General features: G+C 38.7%; 1 protein-coding gene across 7 annotated transcripts in view; it reads right to left on the bottom strand.

Annotated features, from left to right (window-relative positions):
- Atp9b (ATPase phospholipid transporting 9B (putative)) overlaps positions 1–26,134 on the bottom strand; it is a 192,133-nt gene that overhangs the window by 148,872 nt on the left and 17,127 nt on the right. For all 7 annotated transcript variants that reach the window (XM_034517990.2, XM_034517991.2, XM_076912372.1 and 4 more), the window contains exons 3-5: positions 22,057–22,207; positions 19,342–19,455; positions 6,094–6,202 (exon numbers count right to left, since the gene is read on the bottom strand). In XM_034517990.2, coding sequence (XP_034373881.1) covers positions 6,094–6,202; positions 19,342–19,455; positions 22,057–22,207 — 374 coding nt within the window. The remainder of the gene's footprint in view (positions 1–6,093; positions 6,203–19,341; positions 19,456–22,056; positions 22,208–26,134) is intronic.

Raw genomic sequence — 26,134 nt, 5'->3', positions numbered from 1 at the left:
ACTTGTACATTGTTTTAGTAAGAACTAATTTCCTGAACAGCTCAACCTTACACTCATAAGGCTGCCTGCTTTTTATGTGGTAACATAGTCAGTCCAGACCTCAATAGCTTCATCCCACTCTCTGGCAGAAAACCCTCAGGGCACTAAGCAGAAGTGGGGAGTTGCTCTGCACAACCTATCTACTGTGGAATTAACATCTGACCCCCACCACTGTCCTGCAAAGGCAGAATGGCTAAGAGGGCCCTGCCAGAAGAAAAGCATCACTGTGGCTTATCCCTAGGAACCAAGATTTTGTACTCCCTCGGATGCTCCTTGCAAGCATATTCAGTCTCTCAGTGTCAGTGACAGTCCTTATTTTAAAATTCTATATGCAGAACATAGCACAAAATAGACTCCACTGTAATTTTTCTACTTCAACCTAAACTCCAAAGGGTGCTCCTTGCAAGCATATTCAGTCTCTCAGTGTCAGTGACAGTCCTTATTTTAAAATTCTATATGCAGAACATAGCACAAAATAGACTCCACTGTAATTTTTCTACTTCAACCTAAACTCCAAAGGGACTCACTGAAAAACCTAAAGATTAAGTTTATATCCACACCAATACTTCCAATATTTGACAATTATGTAGTAGATAATTAAGATTTGTATAATGACATACAAGTTCTTTATGACAACCTCAAGTCAATTTTCTGTCTTTTCTTACTGTATATTCCTCCTTTCACTGCCCTTCACTGCGTATCTCATCAGACAACTGCACGATAGCCCTTGCTTACTCTGATACTCTGGCACTTGCCCCATTAGCAAAGCCCCTCTATTCCAGAACTCTTAAGCACAAAGCAACACAGTCTCTGTAAACTCATAGTAACTCAATCAATACAAGTCCTATATTTTTTACACACTTCTAATGCTTAAAGGCTTAACTTTAAAATGCTATAAATATTTAGTATCTGAGTGACTATTAAACTTCAGAATAAGATGGTGTAGTATGACATTCCCTGCTTCACTTGGAAAAAAAAATACTAAGTATTTATCCATCCAATGACAAGGAATCTCTCCTTTAGGTGTTTTTCCAACAGAAACCAAAACTTAAATGAAAAAACATCCATAGAAGTTTTCTTCAGAATGGTCAAAATCTGGGAAGAGCCAGGTACCCATCTTTGAGGGAGATGACAACTGTATAGGGAATCCTACAGGGTAATAGAGAGACTGGTCAATATGTCATCAGTCCTAGATCTCAAAAGCAACCTGAAATAAGCAAACACAACAGAGTACACACATGTCTGTTAAAGTCATGACCACGGCTCATCTTTGTACCTGGATTCCTAGACTTCGAAAGATTTTGGTTTTGAGGTGACATATATCATCAATGGTTGTTTTCGTGTTTTGTCCAAGAAGCATCCTCTTGTGTGGGTAAAGTCCAGTTGGCTTTTATCAGTTGTTAAGTGAGAAGTACAACAAACCCCAAGTGGGATATGAAGACATATTGCAGCACTTCCACTGTTCCAGCCCTGGCCTAGAGACCTATCTTATACATATGAAAAACATCAAAAATTTAAAAGGTATGTGATATTGGAAGGTGGCTAGTGTGACCAGAAGCCATGACACGAGCAGAACAAAGTGTCTGAGATGCTAGTGAAAAAGTGGATGTGGGGAGAGTTAGAGCAGTCTCTGCCTCAAAGTTTAAAATGGACTGGTGGCGTGGCTCAGTGGTAGAGCCCATACATTAAATCCTGGGTCCAATTCCCTATATTGTCAAAACAATAAAACACCAGAAAATACCAGATACCTAAGCCGAAGCAAAGGACAGTGCATATGTCCTAAAAAATAACATGCTGATTTACAAAAGGGCCTTATAGCTGGTGTGGTACATACCTGGGTTTGAGGTGACCCTGGGCTACATGGTATTTACCCTCTCTGGAAGAAATATTTTCAATTCTAAATATGTATCTTTTATAGCTCAGAAGCTTATCTTACAACCTGAGAATGTTGCTATCAAAAAATGAAGACTTCTGGCCCCATGTGGCGGCTTATGTCTACAATTCTAATACTGGGGAGGCAGAGGAAGGCTTATCTTTGTGAGTTCAAGGCCAGTATTGTCTACACAGCAAGTTCCAGACCATCTAAGTCTACATAATAAAACTTTGTTTCACAACAAACAAACAAACAAAAAAAAAAAAAAAAAAGAAGATCTGTGTTCTCAATTATCCAAGGGAGGGCAGAATTCCAATGTGATAATGACCAAACAACACACAGCTTGCCAGTCTCATTTACCCTAACCAACTCTTAGTACCTTTTATTTCTCTGACTGTAAGATGATTATATTATTCCTTGGCTACCTGATTTTAACTAGATGAGAAATCATTAGTTTTGGAAGTCAAGAATTCTTCCCACTAGCTTTACTAGAGGCAACACTTCTGACATATGGGCTGGGTCACTAATAGCTGCGCAGGCGACTTTTCTGGAGCTTCAGGACTGTTTTCTGTTAAACTATTTTACTTTGTCCTACAGAGATCTCTGATGAGTGCCCTTTTAATGTCGGAGGACCAAAAACACCACCTCTGTAGACCATACTACCACCACTTAAAGTGTACTTTAAGTACCCTTCTTTATTTCATAAATACCATTTGACTCAATTCTCTGAGAGGCTTCCCCTTGCATGCTTCATCGCCTTATAAGTAAACTATAATTTGAAGAAGCAGGGTGGAAGAAACGGGGGTGGGGGAGAGGGAAAGGAAAAGAGAAAGATGAGAGAGAGATGGAGGGAAAAGGGAGACAGGAAGACAGACAGGGAGAGAGGAAGAGAGAGAGAAGGACAGGAAGAGAGAAAAGGAAGGAAAGAGAGGATATGAATAAATCAATGAGTGACTACGAGAGAGAGACAGAGAGAGAGAGAGAGAGAGAGAGAGAGAGAGAGAGAGAGAGAATGAGAATATGAGAATAAATGCCTGAACTATGTGAAGTAAGTGGTGCCTGGAGAGAACAGTGAAAGAGTAAATCACAGAGAACACACCACCAGTCACAGAATTACAAAGTAAGAAACCTACCTGCTAGATTACAAAAATTAAGCATGTTAGGCCTTTTCAAACAATGAATCACTACTGCATGTAGGTTTCACAAGAAAACTGTCAACAGTAAAGGGTTGTAGATGAACAATCAGCAGAGTAGGGACTCAAAGGCCTTCTAGACAGACCATGCTCAAGCTGTTCCATTACTTTGCTGCAGCCTGGGTTTGACATACACAACACTCACTTTCCAGTAAGCAATGTTGAGAATGCTGCCTGAAACACCTAGGCTCAAGTGAGAGGCTACTGGACATTGTGAACCCAATGTGTTTGCTATCCTATCACGTTTTCTGCTCTTACAGAGTTACAATGGTTTAACCATAGAAGACATATTGTTAATGTCTTCCTGCTGTTGTTTCTTAGCATGTATCAAAGAAATAGACATTTGAATGGTGGTTTAAGTATTTTATTTTAAAAACTGAAGCTTGAGGGGGGCAGTTCAGGCATTAAGATCACTTGTTACTTTTGCAAAGGTTCAGTTCTCAGTACTCACAATGGATGGCTTACAACCTCCTGTAACTTCAGGGAATTCAATGCCTTCTTCTGGCTTCCATTAATGAACACATGTACATGAGGAATACACATACACATGCGCGCTCCAACATGCACGCATACACATACACACAAATTATCCATCCATCCATCCATCCATCCATCCACTGTTTTTCAAGACAGGGCTTCTCTATGTAGCCTGGCTGTCTTGAAATTCAATTTGTAGACCAAGCCAACCTCAAAAATCTCAGGAATCTGCCTGCCTCTGACTCTGGTGTTTAAAGGTGATCAAAGGTGTGCACCACCACTAACTAACAAATAAAACTTTCTGCTGAAGGACAGACAGACACATGGAGCTGCTTGCTCTGCATGCTGTACTGACTGATTAGCATGCTTATTCATTTCCACTGACATCACCATTCCAATCACCAATGCACAAGACATCAATCTCTGCTTAATCACAAACACCAAAGTAAAACTAAGTTCAAAATAAGCTACAATCTATAAACTGTTCTCAAAATAACAATGTAAAGTCAAACCTAATTTACCTGGCCTTTGAGTATTCTTTTTCTTTAAATCTTACTTTCCTTTCTAGATCTCACATGTGTTCACATGTGTGTGTACACAGAGGTGGAAGTCAGAGGTCAACAATAGGAATCTTCCTCAGTCGCTCTCCATCTTATTTTTCGAGGCAGGGTCTCTAACTAAACCTGGAGCTCACTTATGAAGCTAGACTGTGGCCAGTGAATACCAGGACTCTGTCTCCAATTCCCAAACATATCCTCTTGGTAAATACTGGCCTTACAGATGTTAACCACTGCACCCAGCTTTATACAAGGGTGCTGAGAATCCTGACTCAGATTCTCATGTTTATGCAGCAAGCACTTTACTGACTAAGCTAACTCCTCAGCCTACTTTAAATAATTAAAAAGTATAGTGTGGAAAGCAGTCTTCCCAGTACATGATATCAGACAACTTGATATTTATACAAACAAATGTGGACCTATGTAACACATGATGCAGGGAAGTGGATCAGACTTAAATGCAGAGCTTAAACTACAGCTGCTAGAAGAAAAAGAAAATGATTAAAGCTGACCAATTATTTCTTTGCTATAACACCAAAAGCACCAACAAGAGAAAAGTGAATAAATTATACCTAAGAAAATGTGTATGCATTAAGAAAGTGAAAATGTGAGCCCACAAAATGAGAGAAACTATATGCAATCATAAATCTGACAAAGGACTTCCAGCAACAGACAAGGGCTCAGTTAAAAGTGGCTGAAGGATCTGAGTATACAGCATCCAAAGGAAATATGCAAATGGCCAATCTCAATAATCATTAGCAAATGCAAACAAAAGACACACCATTACAATAGACATGGAAGACAGTGACAAGTACTGCTGAAGACAGGGCAAAATCAGAACCCGTGTTCACTGTTGGCATCAATGCCCAATGATGCAGCCAATCAAGAACCAGGATGGTGCTTCCTTCAGAGTACTAAACAGATTCATCCCCTAACCTAGGACTCTTCCCACTGGACAATATCTAAGAGAAATGAAACAGCATTTATGAAAAAGCTGGTATATAAGTATTCATGGGAATGTCAGTCACAACAGTGAGAGAATACAAACAACCCATTTCCACCCAGTGTTAAGCAGATAAACATGTGTTATAGTGCTGCAGAATGTTACCTGTCAGCAAAGAAAATACCACTTCATGTTGTAACATGTATAAGCCAGAAAAAACATGCCAAAGGAATGAAGCCAATGACAAACAGTGGCCATAGTGTATGATTCCACTCATAGGAAATGTCTACAGTAGGCAAGACCAGAGACAGAAAAGGTACAGGATAGGTCGCCATGACTTCCATGGAAGAAAGGATAAAAAAATAAAGAAGGGACCCAGTAAATTTTGGGTTTCTTTCAGTGTGCCCCAGCCTGTTCAATCCTCAGGTCTTCCTACTGTCACAGAGCCTGTAACAGTCTGACCCATTCTCTCCCTGATAAACTGCTCCTTTTTCAACGACAGACTAAACTGTGAAGAAAATGAGCTCTGTACGTCTGTTAGGAGGGGTCAGGAGGACTATGTCTGGATGCACCTGTGGTCATGTCGAATGGCAGCATTGAGTTCAGATGATTAATGTCATGATATGCACCCTGACCTTTATGGGCATGTGGTACAGTAAGACGCACTTCTCAGTGCTATTGTGCATCACAGGGAACGTGCAGCTCGGTTTCTTTCAAATCTAGTATAGCATTCTAACAGAGCATTTCAGACAGACTTGTGTCAATGTATGTACACATATGTATTTGTGTATACAATGAAAATAGACATATGTATACACATACACACATACATATCAAGAAAATAAATAAAACTCTAACTGAAATTCTAGCATTATATACAGTGAGAAAATCAGATCCCATATACAATCATGTGCATTTTTAAGAACATAGAAAATATGCTTCCCGTTCTATGTTACCTCTAATATGCTTATGCTAAGCAAATGCTAGGAAAATTAAAAGTCTCTTGCTAACCTCTTACTGTAAGCTTGCTATATAATTGTGAATTCATTTCCTTGTCTCGCTGAAACCGTCGAAATTCATCAATCGCTTCACGTGCAATCGTAACGGCCAAGACAAATCCCTATAAAACACAAAGTATTTTAGAAAGCAGAACAAAAAAAGCAGAGGAAAATTCTTTATTATTTAGTTTTACTTTTCCCCTTCAATTTATATAACTCACTAAAACACAAAATGAATGAAAATAAAAAAAACTTCAAAACTGCATCTAATGTGTAGTAAAAACCTGACAACCCTCAGACTGTGGAGACAGCTCACACCTGTCTGGCATAGGGACATGCATCCAAACACCCACAACTACTCAGAGCAGGGGAAAGGAAAGGCTCTCCAACAAACCAGTGAGTACACTGACTACAGCGAGGCATTCAGACACTGGCAATGACTGCACAAAGTCCCAGCTTCTACTTGTATCTCTTAGGTAGAATCAAGTCACTGAAGCAAACAAGATAATCCCCAGGAAGAACACACTGATCCATCTTCTTACTCCATGCACTACACAACCAACTGGACTGTGGAGTAGAGGTACAATTTTATTTTGCTTTTTAAGTCAACTATCAACTGGTAGCTTGCCTGGTATCTAGATGAAGCTTCGACACACTTATATTGTGAAACCTGAGGCAGATAATATGTCATTTTTAAAGGCTATATATGCATCTCCTGATAAGCTACAGGGAAGGCATACCCCTATAATTCTAGCACTAGGAAAGCTGAGGTCTTATCAAGAGTGTGAGGCCAACATAGGCTAACTACATAGTGAGTTCAAGGCCAGCCTAAACTACACAGTGAGATTCTGACAAATAAATAAATAAATAAATAAATAAATAAATAAATAAATGGAAAAAGAGTGCTATTCGGGTCACTCTGCCTATGACAAAGCAAAGACCCTTCTTCAATAGCCAGAGTCTTGTTCTGATGACTTAGATTCAGCACACTATAAACAACAGAGCACTGAATGAATTCCACTCAGAGGCTAGTAATCTTTTATTCCAGCATTTCCCCCATAAAACCAAAGGGCTATATTAATCAGGTCACTGGAAAGAATAGGTCCTACAGCCATTGACACAGCATTTCTCCAAATACCCCGCTAAAAAGCACTGTGTATGAACACAACTTAAAATGTCAGGGCAAGGAGTGTCTGGGCTGCAAAGATGGCTCAGCAATTAAGAGCACTGGCTGCTCCTCCAGAGGAGGCTATGACTACTATATGAGAATACAAATGGTTTTGTTATCCTGTATCTTACAACCTTGCTAACTCACTTTTCCATTCCAACATTCCTTTGTATATGGTTTCTTTAGATTTTCCCGACAGGGCAGCTCACAACCACTTGGGACTCCAGTCACAGGGGATGCATTGCCCTCCTCTGGCCTCCACAGGCACCAGCCATGCAACTGGTGAACAAATATACATGCAAGTAAAAAACAATCCTACAATATTGTTGTCAGAGACAGACTAGGAAGATAGACTGTAAAGTACTTACTATGCAATCCTGAGAATGTGAATTTGACCTCTGTAACTCACAGTTTAAAACATGGCAAGTGTGTTAAGTGTTGTAATCTCAGCACTGAGATCCCTAGGGCTTGCTTTCTAGTTAACCTAACTTACTTGAGGAGTTCCAGGCCATTAAAAGACCCATATGGAAGGTGTAAAGCACCTGAGGAATGACAACCAAGGCTGTCCTCTGGAATACAAACATACACACACACACACACACACACACACACACGGGGGGGGGGGAGAATGAGACTATCACACAGTCATAAGGTACAGTTCTCATTCCAAATTAATCTGACAATCCTATGTTCATCCCATTATCTCACTTTAGCTACAAACCCACATCTTCCTCCTAATTATAAACATGTTACATTTCAATGGCCCTACAACATCTAGGCTCCACAACTGTCCAGCCATAAAAACAATGAGTAATCTCTTTATTATACATCACATAAACCTTCTCAAAGGTAGTAGGATCAAAATCCTACTACTGCTTTACTCACCACAGCTCAACTCAAACTGCCTTAAAACAATGTGTGAACTACCTAGACCTATTGTAGGAAATTATTTTTCTTGGAGGGCTGCTACACACCCCTTTACTCCTAAATGTCTACTGAGGGTTTCTACCCTACTTTTAGTTGTGTAGATCCTGAGTAAAGGACACAACAAAAACACTACAATTTATTAATAAGCTGTAGGCACTATGCTGGGCAGGTTTTGAGCTACTATTCTAATCCTTCTATGTGTTAAAACCCACACAAATGTTAGTCACTTCCCAACCAGGTGTCTCCAGGGCTGCCTCTGCTCCATCAGTCTGTCTTTGGCAATGTGCTCCGGGTCTACTCCGTCTGACAGCAGCCTCTCTGTCATTTCTCTCTCCTCCCCTGTGATCTCTCTCCAGACCTCTCATTTAATTCTATGCCCAGCCTTTCTATCCTTTCTGCCCAGTCATAAGCCCCAGCCATTTACTGACCAATCAGGAATTAATGGGGACCATTCTTTACAGTACATTGGTTAATACAGCACCCAAATATCATGTTACAATCCAGTCTGGGGCAAAGTATTTAGCTTCTGAAAACCCAACGCAGACTTCTGTGCACTGACCACTGTTCAATGTCGCCTGACCTTCTTAGGTAGCACTGTCTGCTGTCCTGCTGAGGCTTTCTTTTCTGCATGTCTTGGGCCACACTAGAATAGCTATCCACACATCTCACTGTCATCCCCAAAAGCAGTGCTACAGTTTGCTCCAACTGCTGCCTGCACTTGACACACCTTTCCAACCTGGTCAGCCTATCATGAGAGAATTCATCGTGTTCTGTGTGTGGCTATCCAGCTGTTCTACTACTGATTCTTAGAAGACTACTCTTTCGCCATCAACTACTTTAGTACCTCTATTGGAAATCAACTAGCCATAGATATAAAGGTTTAGTTTTGGACTGTCAGTCATATTTCTCTTGTCTATATGCCTATCTTTATGTTAGTACCTCGTCGTCGTGTTTATCAGATTAGGATAGTTTCCAATATGGACATGTCAGTTTCCCATTTGTGTTTACTTTTTAGGATATATTGGTTACTCTGGGTCCCTGACATTTTCAAAATAATTCTTGTAATCAGCTAGTCATTTTCTAGAGAGTAGTAGAGGAAGGAGACAAGAGAAAGGAAGGCACATGGGATTCTGACAGAACGTGGACTGTCCCCGTAGTCCACAGCATGGAATGACTTTCCATCCAATCAATTCTTCATGCTTTCTACTTTCAGTATATACTCTCACACTTTCACTAAAGCTTGTCCTAAATATCTTTTCTTTTTGATACTATTACAAGTGGACTTGTTATCCTAATTTCATTTCAGGTGGTTATAGCTAATATATAAAAATAGAAATGGTTTTCATATTTTATATTCTATAACCTTGCTATGCTCAGTCACTATTACATTTATACAACATAAAATGTATACACCTCTGAATCCAGAAAATGCATTTCCATGTGAGGATCACATGCCACAGAATGCATTCCCAGGTAGGACAATATTCACTCTCACATATCTGTGAGAGTGATTACAGTTCATGATGTACAGGTGATTTCTTAGAGTTCTACTCATAGTTGGCTGGCTCTGCAAGGCAGCAGGATGAAAGCATACATGTACACACTGTAGACAGGATTTTAAAGGGTCACAGCACATCAAAATCACCTGAAAGGATTTTGCATCATAGACTTGCTCGGTTCCTACCTGAAGTACATACTGCTACTTTTGATCTCAACAGAGCAGATTCCCAGCATGTGTATTTTTCTAAATTCCCCAGGTGACATTAACTTTCATACTTCTAAACCTCTGCCTTAAAGACAACAAATTTACTCTAATTTCAGCAAGTGAATCATAATTATAAACTGTAAGAAAAACAAAACTTCCTACTTCCCAATGCTTCTAAAAACTGAAGTCAGTGAGAAAGAGCCTCTAATGGGCTTCTAACGGAGAACTGCTAACGGAGTGGAATTAGGAGGGTAGGCTCCAGTTTCTGAAAACAAACATCAAACCCTCGCAGGAGGAAAGCCAGCCTGTCATAGACAAGGAGTGCTGGGACTGTGCTTCATAACACAATCACAAAAGAAGGGTGAGCTGAGTAACATGTGGGTCAGACCAGCAAAACCCAAGAGCATCAGAACTATCCCATCTACCAGTGAGGCTGGCCATCATTAACAGTCTGTTCTGAGCCCTTGGTTGATCATGACAGACTAACCAAGGATTCCCATCTAGATCTAGAGAACCAAGTCAACAGAGTAGTAGCTGGGTCTTCCCTCTTTCCCACTGTGTACTGAGACCAGGCAGAAATGCAGGTTTGGGTACTATTTTCTATGAACGCCTAAAACACACTCAACAGCTATTAGGAAATACTGCCACCCTGAAACAGCAGCAAGCCTGGATACCAGCTAGGTCACAACGCCCTGCCTGTTGCTCTTCTCCCCCTTCGCCTGTAGACTTTCTTACAAAGAAGGCCATGAGGATCACATGCCACGACAGCATCTACTTTTCTTTGAGGGCTTATCATATGTCACACAATTCTCCAATTCTCCAAGTACTTTGAATGAGTCAATGTCATAGATAAACCTGATCTATGTCTCCTTCACTTTCAACATACAGACAAAGATATTCAGAATCAAAAAGAACAAGAATAAGCTCACGACCCTCACTAACAATGTATATGGTATTGGTATGTCTGAATGGTAGGGTTGCTAGCACATTTTTCACCAACACCTCCAATGTGGTCAACTCACAAAAAAATGAATTTTAAAATCTGACTGATTTGGGAGAATCACTTTTGTAAAAATGATCATCTTACCAAAAGCAATCTACAGATTCAGTGCAATGAACATTATTCTCCACAGACAAGAGAAAAATAATCTCAAAATTCACTTGGAAGCACAAATAGCTAAATACAGCCTGAGCAATGGCTCAGTGGGTAGAGATTACGCAGTTAGGTAGAAGTGGCTTATGGTTAGAGACAGCTCTGTAGGTAGAAGTGGCTCAGTAGGTTCCAGCACTGCTTCTGCAAGCATGAGGACCTGAGTTTGAAATCCCAACATCCATGTAAAATGTCAGGCATGGCTATAGGTCCCTATAACCCCAGCACTGAGGAGCAGAAATAGGCACATTGTGTAAGCATGCTGGCTGACCACCCTCACAGCAAAGACATGCTCCTGGTTCAAAGAACCTGTCTCAAGGCAACAGCACTAAACAGACACCATTCTCCTCTGGCCTCCATGCATATACGTGACACATGGACTCATACATACAACACACACACCAGTAAAACTGAAGATATTACTACACCTGATTTAAAGTTGTACTACAAAGACATAGTGATAAAAACATCATAGTGTTAGCAAAAGACAGATATACAGATCAAGGGAACAGACATCCCAAACATAAATTTATACAGCTACAGCTACCTGATCTTCAACAAAGATGCCAAAAATTCTCACTGGAAAACTGGATAGAGACATGTGGAAGACTGAGCACAGACCTGTATCTTTTGTTCTGCCAAAAATCAACTTCAAATGGATCAAAAACTAACATTCAATCTGAATCTCTGAAACTACTACAGGAAAAACTAGGGAAAGCACTTCAAGATATAGACACAGGCAAGAAGTCCATAGGGCTCCAGGAGTAGGAAATAGGCCAGATATTAACAAATGGGACCGCTTGAAATTAAAATGCTTCTGTACAGCAAAATAAACTGCTCATCACATGAAAAGGCACGTACAGATGGCGGGGGAGGGGGAAAGCGTTTCTTATTGATGACAACACAGGAAGAACTCAGGAAACTAAACAATAAAACAATCCAATAAAAAAGTAGAACGAGCTAAACAGAGAGCTCTCAAAAGAAGGAACTGAAATAGCCAATATGTAGTTTTAAATATTCAACATCTTCATACATCAGAAAAATACTAGTTAAAAGTACTCTGACATTCTATCTCATCCTGTTAGAATAGCTACCTCAAGAACATAGATGGCAACAGATGCTGGAGAGAGTGAGGAAGAAACACGCACTCACCACTGCGGGGAATATAAATGTAAAGCCATGCAGAAATCACTTTGGGGGTTTCTCAACAGGTGAAACACAATGGCTGAGAACACTTAAAGAAATGTTCAACATCCGTCACCATCAGGGTTTAAAACACAAAACTACTTTGAGATTTCATCTTATACCTGTCAGAATGGTTAAGATTTAAAAAAAAAAAAAAAAAGAAAAAAAAAAAAGAAAAAGAAAAAAAGAAAGTGCCAGTTCACGCTGGTGAGGATGTGGAGGAAGAGGAATGCTCACTTACTGCTGGTGGGACTGTAACTTGTACAGCCAGTATGGAAATCATGGGAATCAGTGTGGCAGCTCCTCAGGAAGATGGGAATGGACCAAAGATGATGCTATACCACACTCCTGGGCAGATACTCAAAGGATGCTTCAGCAAAGGGTATGACAATCAAGTGTCACAAAGACATCTGCTCAACTATGTTCACAGCAGCTTTATTCATAATGGCCAGAAACTAGAAACAAACTAGATGTCCCTCAACATTAGAATGAATTTTTTAAAAAGTGATGTATTTACACAATGGAGTATTACTCAGCTGTTTAAAAGGGAAAAAAAGGAATTTGCAGGTCAATAGATGAAACAAGAAAAAAAAGATGAGGTGCCCTAGACCCAGGCGTGTAGTCACTGGTGTGTGGATATGAGCTGCTAAATCAATGACAACCAACCTATCATCCACAGAGCCACAGACGCTAGGTCTAGAGTAAAGGACTGGGGGTCAAGGGCAACACAGATCCCCCTAGAAAAGGGAAATAGAATAGGTAAACATGGGCAGAAAGGGGGGCCGAAGGGGACTAGAACAGGATAATCGAGCAGAGAGAAGGAAAGAAGAGAGCAAGGGGTGGAATACAGCTAAAATTAAGAGCCATTTGAGGAGTAGTATGGATACACACTTAATACAGTAGAAACTTCCTAAAATATACACATATACACAGGCTACCTAAATGAAATCACCAACTAATGGGGGAGACAGAGTACTAACTGGACATCCCTTGTCACTAAATTAAGTTTTCAATACTGAAACTGGGTTACATCTAACTGAGTTGTTAGCCAAATGAATCCCCTAGGAATCCCCCCAAATAACACAGGCTGTTGCCAAAATTATAGGTTGCTTTACACAACCTGATACCAAGTGCCCATTGCTGAAGACAATGCCTACACAATTCAGTGGACATGGAGGGGTTGAGCTGGTATCTACCTACACAGAGCCTTCTCGTCTATGTGCTAGTGTGCTCGGTAAAGGAAAGTACTCTGCAGGCTACCAAAAGAGAAATATGAACATCAATCCAGCTACAAACGCTTTGATCGATGACAACGTTCTGCCTGCAAGGTATGCTAGCACAAGGATGGCACAAAGTTCCTGAGAGTAACCAAGCAACTTTTGCTTTGTCTTGAGGCCCACTCCACAAGATGGAACCGTATCTCACACTGCTTGGATGACAAAAAAACAGAGTCTACGTCTAGGGTGAAACCAAATACTACTGTTCTAAACAAACAAACAAACAAACAAACAAACAAAACTGTAGCAATAAAGTAACTCCTAATGTTACTTTGCCCCTTCCAAAGTCATCATCAGAGAAGCACAAATACAGAGACCCACGCGCAGACTGTAGTGAGAGATCTTAGAACACTCATCCCTAAACACCATGTCTCCACCAAATCCCCAAGGGCTCCCCCCTCCCCTCAAGGGCTCAGGGAATACCAAAGAAGAAAAAAGAAAGAGTGTAAGTGCCAGAGGGGATGGAGGACACCAAAGGAAAACAAGGCCCTCTATGTGAACAGGCACAATGCAATCTGAACTCACACACTGAAGAATCATCCACTGGGCCTGCACCAGGTGTGGTTCTAGAGCTGAAAGGAGAAGTGGACACACATGCCCCCAGCCCTAACCCAGATCTATCTCCAATTGATAATGGCTTACAAATGAAAAATTAGTTCCCTCCAAGTGAGTGTCACTGGAGAAACAAACTATTTTTACAAATAAGCTGCTGCATGTCCAGCAGTGGGTGGCCAAAGGAAAATGAACTCAAGGGCATCTTTAAAGGTTCCCTCTCTCTTCATAATGTTATATCAGGGATGTGTGTGTGTGTGTGTGTGTGTGTGTAAAATATCAAGTGCCCATATATTTTCTTCTTTTTACCTTACGAATTATAGAGTTCTAGTTACTATTTCTATGTGATTCCCAAGCATATGAAGAAGTGGGCCTGAGTTTCTTGTGCCTCCTCCTGGGCTCTTTCCCTTCTATTTGCTTGTTTGGTCCAAACTAGCATGTTAGTTTTTGTTTTATCTTATCATATATTATTACCATTCCATAGAAACCGTTTCCTGCCTGCCTCCTGCCTGCTTTCCTTCCTGTCTCCCTCCCTCCTTCAATTTTTGTTTTTTGAAACAGGGTTTTCTCTTTGTAACCATGGCTGTCCTAGAACTTGCTCTATAGATCAGGCTGGCCTCAAACTCAGAGATTCTCCTGCCTCTGCCTCTGCCTCCTGAGTGCTGGGATTAAAGGTGTGCATCACCATCTCCTGGTGCCTGTTTTCTAATGAGAGACAGACAGTGGGTAGATCTGGATGGGAGGGCAGGTGGGAAAAAGCTGGATGTAGAAGGAAAGGAAACCATAATCAGGATACATGATACAAGGGGAAAAAATTTACTCTCAATCAATTAAAGAGGAGAACAAAAAGCAAATGCTAGTCAAGATGTAGACAAAAGAGATCTTCATACACTGCTAACATAAGAAGCCCAGCTATTGCAAACACAGCACAAGGGCATCTAAAATAGATTTACCATATGCCCAGCTATTGCATTCCTGTGTATCTACTCCAAGGAAACCAAGTTGACCATGACAGACATACTTTGCTCAACAGAGAGTCCATGAGGACCAGAATCAGAGAAGAAAGACACTCAAACCTGACCTCTGGTTTCTACATACATGCACTTACTTACTTAATTAGCATTTAATTAATTAATTAAGTACATACAACATATACACATAAACATATGTATACAAATACATGATTCTTCCCCAAGTATAGATCTGGTCCCCTCACCAACTAAAGATAATTTTATTCTGACTCAGGATGCTAAAAAAGATCACTTTATTTTCACTTTATGTTTCTGGGCATATGGAAAAGCTCAAGGGAAAGTGGTTCAGAAATAAAGCTAATTAATAACATCAGTGAAAGGAATACTAGTTTTTAAAGTATTGCAGCTTGGGGATACAAGAGAGATGGATCAAACAATTAAGAACACTAGTTGCTCTTTCAGAGGACATGGGTTTGATTCACAGTATACACACGGCAAAAGGGGATCCAATGCCCTCTTCTGATTTATGGATACACATGCAGGCAAAACACCCATATCTATAAATAAAATTTAAAGTTTACAATTAGTTACAAAGAAGAGGGAATATACTATGCTTGAAGTAATTTATTTAATAAAGTAGTAGACAATAGGCTCTCAGTTTTATGAGCACCAGCTATAAGATGGTTTTGTTTTAGTGGTTTTGAGGTAAGAGGCATCTAGAAATGATAATTAACATCATTTTCTGAGAAATGCAAACTTAAGAGCAAGCAGAGAAAAGATTTCAAAATATAACTATGTGTATAAAGAAAATGTGCCCTAAACATTGTTTTTGAAAAAGATGTATAAATATACACATTCACTCCAACCATGGCTAAAATAACCAACTTTATGAAAATATCAAATAAAATTCATCATTAATTATCCAAATAAAAGGTTATTTCCTTTTTGCTTAAAACCTGGAGGAAATCATTGGAAGACAGACACAGGCAGGTCTCTATGAGGTGAGACCAGCATGGCCTATGTGGGGAGTCCCAGACCAGCCAGGAATACAAACTGAAACTTGATCAACAAAATAAATGAATGTTTAAAAAAATAATGAAACCAGAGTTGTTAATAAAAGCAAAGCGCAAAAATGAAATATTACTGAATATATATACCTTGCTTCAGATTTTTAAGAATTTGCATTCTCAGACTATCATTGCTTAAGTTAAAAGTAAATTTTAATCCAAACTACAAATAGTATTTAAACAGTGAGCAAAACTATAGAAAAGGAGGCAGGAAACAAACACATTAAAATCATGACTATAGTTGCTTTTAGTATCAGCAAATACTTTTCCTGTTGTAAAATTTTAATATTATACTGCCTTCACCAAAACGAAATAAAAATAAGCCCAACATGGTAGTATACCTTTAATCTTAGCACTAGGAGAGAGAGGCAGGTAGATCACTGTGAATTTAAGGCCAGTCTACATAATGAGTTACAGGACACAGAGGCCTACATAGTGAGAATTGTCTCAAAAATAAATAAAGAAATAAAACATTTAAAATAAACTCCCTGGAAGTATGTAGCATACATACTGTTTTCCAAATACACATAAGGCATTATGAATGAACAAATTATTAGTTACAACAATCTCTACTCACAAAATTTAGAAACAACCTATCAGGAGTATAGACAAATAAGATATAATCTTATTTAAAAAAAAAAAAAAAACAAAGAAATGAAAGATGAAATTGATACATATACATGTGCAAACATGGCCTAATTTCATAAGCCTATATTTAGCCAGAAAAACATGTTGCAAAGTAAGGTAGCTTTCATAAAATAGTTTTAAAGAATGCAAGACAATAGTGCATACTATTTTAATGGTAATTCCTTAGTCCTAAAAGCTATTAAGAAATGCAGAAAACTACAACCTCACATTCAGTTCAAAAGATATCTTTAGAGGGTGGAAGAATACAGTCACCTACTCCCTCTCTTCGCACTTCTGTATGAAGGAAAGAAATGTTTGTTTTTATATTTTAGCTCATGTGTCAGTACATCACAGAAGAGAGAGCAGAGCAACTCTAGACCAGAGCCCCCATGATCTAATTATCTCACAAATACATGTGCTTTCCTAACCTCCAGGGAAGACAGCAATCCAATCAAGTTGCCAATCAATAGTCAACCATCACAGTCATTTACCTGAAACTGCTCTTCTAATTTCTGTGTAAACAAACATGTACACTGATTCACACTCATCCAGAGAAAAATCGCACTCTGTTCCATTCACAGTCTCAGGTCCTGGCTCCTCACCCTCAGTGTTCTGCTATGGGAAGCCATGCCCTGAGGGAGGAACTCTTACCCTCTTATCCTTTCCAGCCACTGTATCCTCCCACCTACACTCTGCTGCAGGAGAACCTTGTGCTCTGGAGCAGGTCACACACACAACTGCCGTTCCTTCTGCCTGAAATTCTTGTCCTACTCTGTACAAGGCCAACTATCTTGTCATTCAATTGCCACTCCCTCTAAAACATCTTCCCTGACCCAATCTTACCTAAACCTACTCCTATCTTCCTCTCTCTATTCTGTTTTCTATTTTCTTCTTTTCAGCTGTGACTAAGAAACCTAGCACTATGTATCTGTTTCTAGGCTGTCTTCTCCCTGACAATTAAAGGTGTATTAAGATAGGCTTTTGTCTAGCTTTGTTCATTGTTGTATCAACATTGCCTATATTAGTGCTAGATACAAAGGATCTGGTCAAAAACAACTGTATATTCATCCTACACACACTTTAAATTGTTTAGTTAGCATGTATAGTGTTCGGTTTCATTACAGCCTTTTCAAACAAAATTTGTCTTTTTCTTTTCCTCCTGGGCTCTAATCATCCTCTATGCTGCTCCCCTACCCTGTACGCCTCTACCCACTCCCTATAGCTTCCTTTCTGCTCTCATGCCTTATGTGTCCCACTGGTCTCCCCATATTTCTCAACACATCTCTATCCCCTCCCTCTGTGAGTTCCTTTCTAGTTCCACAGTCTTCGCAGTTCTATTTTAAAACTTACTTAAAAACAATACTAAACATTCTTTTGTCTTACCAACCACCACACCTCTAAAGAATAAATCCCTTCAAAACAGTACGCTCATTTTAAAGGTCTTTCATATACACTGACTGCCCTGCTGCAGAGGAGGTGTGCCATAAGTCACTTTTCCTCCCAAATCAGTGCCAATGTCCCCGTGAGCCTAACTTCTATCAAGTGAAACATGAATTCATTTCTTCAGGAACTTTGTGTTTACATTCCATACAATCATGGAATGTCGCTGGCACTTCTCAAGTCTATCCTACTCATGGCTTTGCGGCCTGGCAGTCATTAACAACACCTCAGTATGACTTTACCAATGATGAGCACTAAACCTGACCTGGAACAAAGGTCCCACTGTCCCTTTGGGGATACTCACTGGGAAGTCTCTGGTTAGGAAAGGGACATACATAAGCCAGCATGGACCAGCTCAAGAACAGACCACTCAGACCTGCAACTGTGAAGGTCACACGCTGGGGAGATGTGAGCACGTGCCAAGAGGGAATAATTTTATCTGCTGTATTGCTCTAGTTATCTAACCCAGTGGTTCTCAACCTTCCTACGCTGCAACCCTTTAATACATTCCTTATGTTATTATGACCCCCCCCAGCCATATTATTATTTTTGTTGCTACCTTATAACTATGATTTTGCTACTGTTATGAATCAAAATGTAAATATCTGTGTTTTCCAATGGTCTTAGGCGGCCTATATGAAAGGGTTATTTGACTCCCAAGGGGTCATGACCCACAGGTTGAAAACCAATGATCTAACAGAAAAAAAGAGCAACCAAAATAATCAACAAATCATAAAACTACAAAGACAGAATATATGTAAAAGAGGTATACCATTATCAGCCTTTCAAAAACCATTATCCAGTGGGCAAAAAAAAAAAAAAAAAAAAAAAAAAAAACCTGACACTACCATGCAGTCAAATATCTTAGAACTCACCATCAGGTGAGATTCAGGAGAGTAAGTCAACATAGCCAACCAGCAGCATTCACAGCAGCTACAGGGCACAGAGAAAAACAGGAGCAGGCAGGCTCCTCCTACCCTAGTCCAGGTGCAGAGGACCCAGGCAGGAGGGAGGAATACACACAGCTACATCTGCAGGCAGAAGCACTGCAGCACACTTACTACAGGACTTGGGAGTCAAGTCACTTTGCTCTTTAACAAACATCCAAATGCAGCCGATTTATCCCAAACACCTCAATATTAGTTATATGCTAAGTATTACAAAATGTACCATAACTATAGAAGTATTTTACCAGAGGTGCCCAGTAGGTGTAGAGGTAGCCAATTTTCAATGCTGGTACAAACTGTGAGCAGGACACTACCAGAAAATAGAGATTCAAGAAAAACTTGAATTGTTCATACAAAACCTAAAAGGGAATAAAGAAATTAGTACAACCTCTTCAAGAAAAATTTATTAACACTTCAATCAATTAAACTCAGCATAACATGCAAATACATTTCCATCAGTAAAAATGATTCAGAGTAAATTAATTTTGACATATACATATATATGTGTGTATGTGTGCATATATATAGATACACATACACATAAGATATAATAGTGTACTTTTTAGCACAGACACTGAGCTTTACAAATATATATTAAACAAGCCAATGGATCCAAGTATGACTACATGATACTTGACTGATTTAGCTCTCAAAATAGAACCTACTACCAAGAAACTATGTCAACAACAGACCAGTTTTCAGGGAACAGGCTATATATACTCTTTACTGTCTTTTAGTACTTGATTTTTCACATTATTTTCAAATATGAAATAAACTTCATCATTTAATAATTTTCAGATTGCTAAAACTAGAAAAGTTTGTTTGCTTATTTACTCAAATAGAGTCTTCTCCAGAAGGTAACAGCTAAAAATAACAGCTCAGTGGTAGAACACTGGGCCAGCATACATGAGGCCCTAGGTTTAATTACAACATTGAAAAAGAAAAAGAAAGAAGGAAGAAGGAAGAAAGGAAGAAAGAAAAGAAAGGAAAGGAAAGGAAAGGAAAGGAAAGGAAAGGAAAGGAAAGGAAAGGAAAGGAAAGGAAAAGGAAAGATGGTTTTAAAAAGAATCTATTGGACTTAGAGTTAAGAACAAATACTAACAGTACACACCTTTAATCCCAGTACTGGAGAGGCAGAGCCAGGAGGATCTCAAGGTCAGCCTGGTCTACACAGTGAATTCTAGGACAAACAAACAGGAGTAATAAAGAGACCATCAAAAAGAAAAGAAAAACATTCAAAAGGCAGTCTACTTTCAGTTAAGCTTGCAAAGTCGTAAACTGTAAATCAAAGCCTCCTTGGAAGCCATTCCTTGTGCTGGGTGAAAGACATGGCAATTTCAACAAGAGATCAATGGGTTCAATGGTTTCTGTTGGCTTCAAGAGGTAGAAGCAGCTTGTACATACTGAAGTACCTGCATCAACATACAATTCTGTGTGTAACAAAAACAGTTACACTCAATATGTTTATATCCATAATCATGCTCAATTGCTGTCTAAAAATGTTTTGAATTATTTCATAAATTAATCTCAGCAGGAAAGAAAGCTCTTTTTTCTTCAGTAATTTCTACAAAATCTCAGCACAAATTATATCTATTAGCAATTCAGAAATTGCCATTTGTGCTAAAAATGGCATAGAATTCCTACTGTGTAATTACTAAATGTTTCTGAAATACTACGTTTTAGATGAAAAGACTAATTTCAGAGACTTGATAACGAAGGAAACCATGCACATAGTAAGCAGGCATTGCGCAGAGCCATCAACAGGTATTCACAGAATGCAGCCAATGGCTGTGGGAATTCATACTCATCAAATTGAGTTACACTGTTGGCATTAACTATGACCAATACTTTACGATATACTCAATGACCTTGGTAATCTTTAGGACAATGCATCATTCTTAGACACTTTGTATTCAAGAATTTACACTTAAGGAGAAACAGTGGCTTTGTTCAAAAAAAGATGAGAATATTTATCAGATTGAAAGTTTACATTTTATTGTACTAATAAAAGATTGTTCTTTTGATTACGGAGATCAAGCCTATTAGTGAATGGTTGGGGACCTAGAGTTGGGAGGACCATTATGGTCCAAAAGAAATTCATTATAATTACTTTATTAAATACAAAAGATTAAGCAACTTTTATTCTACATAATAAAGAGCTTTTCTTAGAAAATAGAGTAACAACAGCTAAACTTTGCCAACATTTTCGTTACAGTAATGTAAGACATGATTGGATTTTTTTTTATAGATCAGCCATGTTAATTTCTAAGAATCAATGATTAGAAAAAAAACAAATTCCTGTAAAATAAAGACATAATCCACATCAGCTCCCTTGACACTCATAAAGAAGCATGAACCTATTAAAATAGGAAATGATATATAGAAAGCAAAAAATTAGTCCAATGTTCCAAAATCATGATAAATCTAGTTTTATAATTTAATTAAAAGTATTAGAAACAAAAATTAATAAGATATTTAAACTTCAGTATTTAAATTTAACAATATACTCAACTACAGGTAACTAAAGAGTTAACAATGTAACAAGGCATGAGACTAACAGCTTCATATAAAAAGGTGTCTATAAGTAAATACAGAAACATATCTTGTTACTGTAAACAAATCATATATGTCCTTTGTGAAATTCATTGGCAGATTTTAACATTTATTTATTTATTTATTCTAATTTTTTCTCCAAATTTCAAGTGTCCCCAGGATTAAATTGTGTTTACTATTTCTATACTTCTATATTCTCATAAAATAAATGTTTATCAAGAACTGCAAGCAATAATAAAGTTATGCATTTTCTTAAGTAGACGGAGCCAAGGAAATAACAAAGTATTTGAAATGGGAAGTGGTGAAAGAAACTGCCAAACAGTGGTATCAACAAGCAGTTTCTACATGTGTCTTCAGAAGGCAAAAAGTTGGGATATCAAGTGACTTTGAGGATGTGATCATCTTACCCCAGGTATAAAGGTAAATACATTGTATTTCTGATTTTTGATAGAATTCCTAGGATGTTTTTCTTCACACTTCTCTGGACATCCAAGCCATACTGTTCGAGCTTTTAGTTCTTTCTTCCTTTGACAAACATTTATCAGCCAATCACAGCAACTGCATTAAACAAAAGATATACATATATTGTATATGCTTTTTGAATGGTCTAAACTAAGTCTACATATTTAGAAATCAATATTTTGTCTATATTCCTTGAACATTAATCTTTCTGTCGAATGTTAACCTATCATGACCCTATGCCTTTGAACATTCTATTACAAAGTCATCATCCTTTTTTCCCAATAATTTATTTTTTATTCACTTTATATCTCAATCACAGCAGCCCCTCAGTCCTCTACTCCCAGTACCACCCTTACAAATCCCTTCTCTCATATAGCCCCCTTACCTTCTCCTCACAGAAGGGGGAGCCCCCCCTTGGGTACCATCCCACTGGGACACCTAGTCTCAGCAGAACTAGGCACATCCTCTCCCATTGAGGCCCAACTATGCAGTCCACTTGTTAGGGAACCCACATAAAGACCAAGCTGCACATCTGCTACAAACATCTGGGGGCCTAGGCCCAGACCTGCATGTTCCCTGGCTGCTGGTCCAGGCTCTGTGAGCCCCAAGGGGCCCAGGTTAGTTGACTCTGTAGGTCTGGTGGCATCCTTGCAAAGTCACCATTCTTGAACACTGACTCTGCTACAAGACCCCATGCTGACACTATCTAATACACAATCCAGTAGCCACAGGTGGGCATATTAATTTTAATTAATTAAAACTGACAACTCAGATCTTCAGCTAGCTTCCATGGGATGGATGTAAGAGATCTAGAAGCTCCTATTATTATAGTGAGCCCTACAGAACACCACCACAGAACAAACTAACTATGGGTCAGGTACCTCAAAGTGAATACAACTACTTATAAAAAATGCTTGTTTTCTGCTTTCAAAATTCAACAGTAATTCCTCAGGAATGCATTGTATTACAAAATGTTCATCTGCTACAAATAATTAATTTGATATATAAATATACAAAGACAGACCTAAATTAAAACAGTAAATATACAAAGCTAAGCATTTAAAAAATACATTGCAAATTTAGGAAATGTGTTGTTGCTAATGATGTCATTGTGCAGACAAAATTAAATAGGTGTTAGAGAGGAAGCACAGGTCCTACAGTACTGCAGAGCACTCAACAGTGATGTGCTCGTAATACGCTGGAAGTATGTGGACTGAAGCCTCCTCACATCCTACTTGTGCATATTAACCATAAAGTCCACCAGAAGAAGTTAGGTGATTCCAATACTCAAAGGAAAAGGCATAATCCTCAAAAATCTTTAAAAAAAAAAAATAATAAAAAAAAAAAAAAAAAACCACTCTAATAGGGCTGGAAAGCTGGCCCAGCAGTTAAGAGCAATGGATGTTCTTCCAGAGGACACAGGTTCAATTCCTAGCACCCACATGGCAGCTCACAACTGTCTGTAATTCCAGTTCTAGAGGATCTGACACCTTACAATGACACACATGCAGGCAAAACAGCAATGTACATAAAATAAAAATAAATAAAATTGAAAAGAAAATACTCTAAGAGCTGGGTGTGGTGAGTCACACCTGTAATCCTAGCACTTTGGAGGCTGAGGCAGAAGACTGTGCAACATAGTGAGCTCCAGGCTAGCCTGTGTTACAATATGAAGCCTTAAGTCTCACCAAAAAACTTGTGTGTGAACCTTACTGACTTGTAGAGATAAAAATAAATAAATAAATAAATAAGGAAAAGAAAAAACTATGGGGAGTTTTTTAGGGCAGAGTTATGTAAGTAAAACATAAGAAAACAGTAAAAAAAATAAAAGAAACAACAAAAGAGAAGTCTCTAGAAGAATAACGGTATTTCCTTAATAACATTTCTATGTATCCTAAATTACTGATTATTTACATATCAAGAATCTATCGTCTAAATTTTTATTTATAATGAAATAATCCCCAAAATATAGATCTTTTACATTATCTCCTACAAGTCAGACTACTGTATCTAATAGCAAGTATCCTTGGTTACCATGACCAAAACAACATCATATTCTGTCATCTTACAAAATGAGCAATTCCCCATGCTACAGCACCCAAAGGTCTAATTTGCAGGAGCCATCAACAATCAGGAATAATCCTAACAATCTAATTTATATTGAAATAGTCATTAAAAACATCTTCCTGCAATTAACAAATTTTATACATCTGCTGTGAGAACCACTGTAAGTAGCTGCAATAACTGCAAATATAAGAATGCCTGGTGTTTTGCAAACAAAGTAACAAACACTTAAAACTGAAAATATATAAACAATAAAGAATTATGTCCAAGATGACTGCTAAATACATGATTGCTACAGAACCCCCCCCCAACACACACACACCAAACAACAAGAATGTAAAGATATCTCATGCTACACATCCCATAAGGCAATGGAATATGCATTAATGCCACATCCACTGATTATCAATCTAGCACAGATGGTTCTACTAGCTGTTTCCATGGGATCACAATTTATTCATATAAAGTACTTTATAAATACACCTATAGATTTTATTGAGCTGTTTCAATATTCTTAAACCTGAGACTTTTTGTTGTTGACATATACATTTTCAAATATATTCTTAGTATTTTCCATTATAAAAGCACCATATACATATAAAATGTAAAATAGCTATATATTCCACTTAAAAACAAAAGTTGTCAAAGAAGAAAAAAATCAGAAAATTTGTTTACTACTTTATGTAACATTAGTGGAATCAGAGGGAACCAGTGCTCAGGCCTCAGGCTTGTAGGACCAAAGAGCATTCTGCAACCAGGAATTCAGTCCAGTGGTTTCAGATCACTGTAGGGCCTGGGATTTGCCTCCAGTGTGCCCACGGTCCCCTGGGAGTCTGGAACATTGGTTCCAGGGAGTCTCTGAGGTCACTGTGGGTATGAGGTTCTCATCTCTGAGGTTCCAGTGGCTACTGAAGGAACTAGTGTCTCTATTACTATGGCCACAGAGGTTACTTTGGGACTGTGGCTCTACATCATCCTAAGAGAGAAAACAAGAGTTAACTTGGACCTGAAGTTCCATATCCTGTATCTAACAAGCTTACAGACTGCAAAGGGTGACCCAGGTTTTCATCCCATTTGGTCACCTTGGTGTTAGGTGTCCAGTCCCATCCTTAGTCCTGTTGGCACATAACCAAGAGATGATCACTTCAGCAACCCATCCTATAATCAACACCAAGTGAGTCCCCTTCATGCATAAACATCATGCATATATTCCTCTAAGAAGACTCATAGAAAAGAGAATATCCCAAAGGCTTGGAAGAAGACGTCAAAATAAACCCACTCCAATAGTCATAAAACAAGTCAAACAAAAAATATATATGTCCACCACCCAGACCTATCACCAACCAACCAACTCCTATAGAAGAGAGTCTAAAATTAGAGAGCTGAAATGTCTCAGATAGAATTTAGTCTTATTGTTCAAATGAATTAATGATCAGATCAAACACACATACGTGAATTAATAAGAACCCTAACCAAGACCTTGACAAGAAAATCTCCAAAATAAATGTAACAATAAATTAAAACAAATTCAAAATATGGAGAAAAATTAGCAAGACTGAAACACTGAAAAACAATCAAACAGAAATAACTGAAATGAAGGAAGTGATCAGCCAACTAACGTCCACAGCAGACACCGGCATCAACACCGGCATCAACACCGGCATTAACAGCTTTCAGAGAGGGAGGACAAAGTCACAAAAGTAATACAGAGCACACACAAGGAAAAGTACGGAACAGGAACTCTATTTCCAAGAAGTCTGATGCATTCAACAGGCCAAACCTGAGAATTTATGGAGCTAAAGAAGGAGCAGAAGTAAAATTGAATAGAACAGACAGGATATTTAGTACAGTATAGCAGAAAACTCCCCAAATTTCCAGAAAGTAGGCTTCTAAACATAAGAGGTAATAGAATGCCAAACAGACATAACAGCAAAGAGACTCTCCGTGACATAATCAGGA

Source organism: Arvicanthis niloticus, chromosome 14, assembly GCF_011762505.2.
Source record: "Arvicanthis niloticus isolate mArvNil1 chromosome 14, mArvNil1.pat.X, whole genome shotgun sequence".
Lineage (NCBI taxonomy): Eukaryota > Metazoa > Chordata > Mammalia > Rodentia > Muridae > Arvicanthis > Arvicanthis niloticus.
This window is presented reverse-complemented; position numbering and strand designations above follow the sequence as displayed.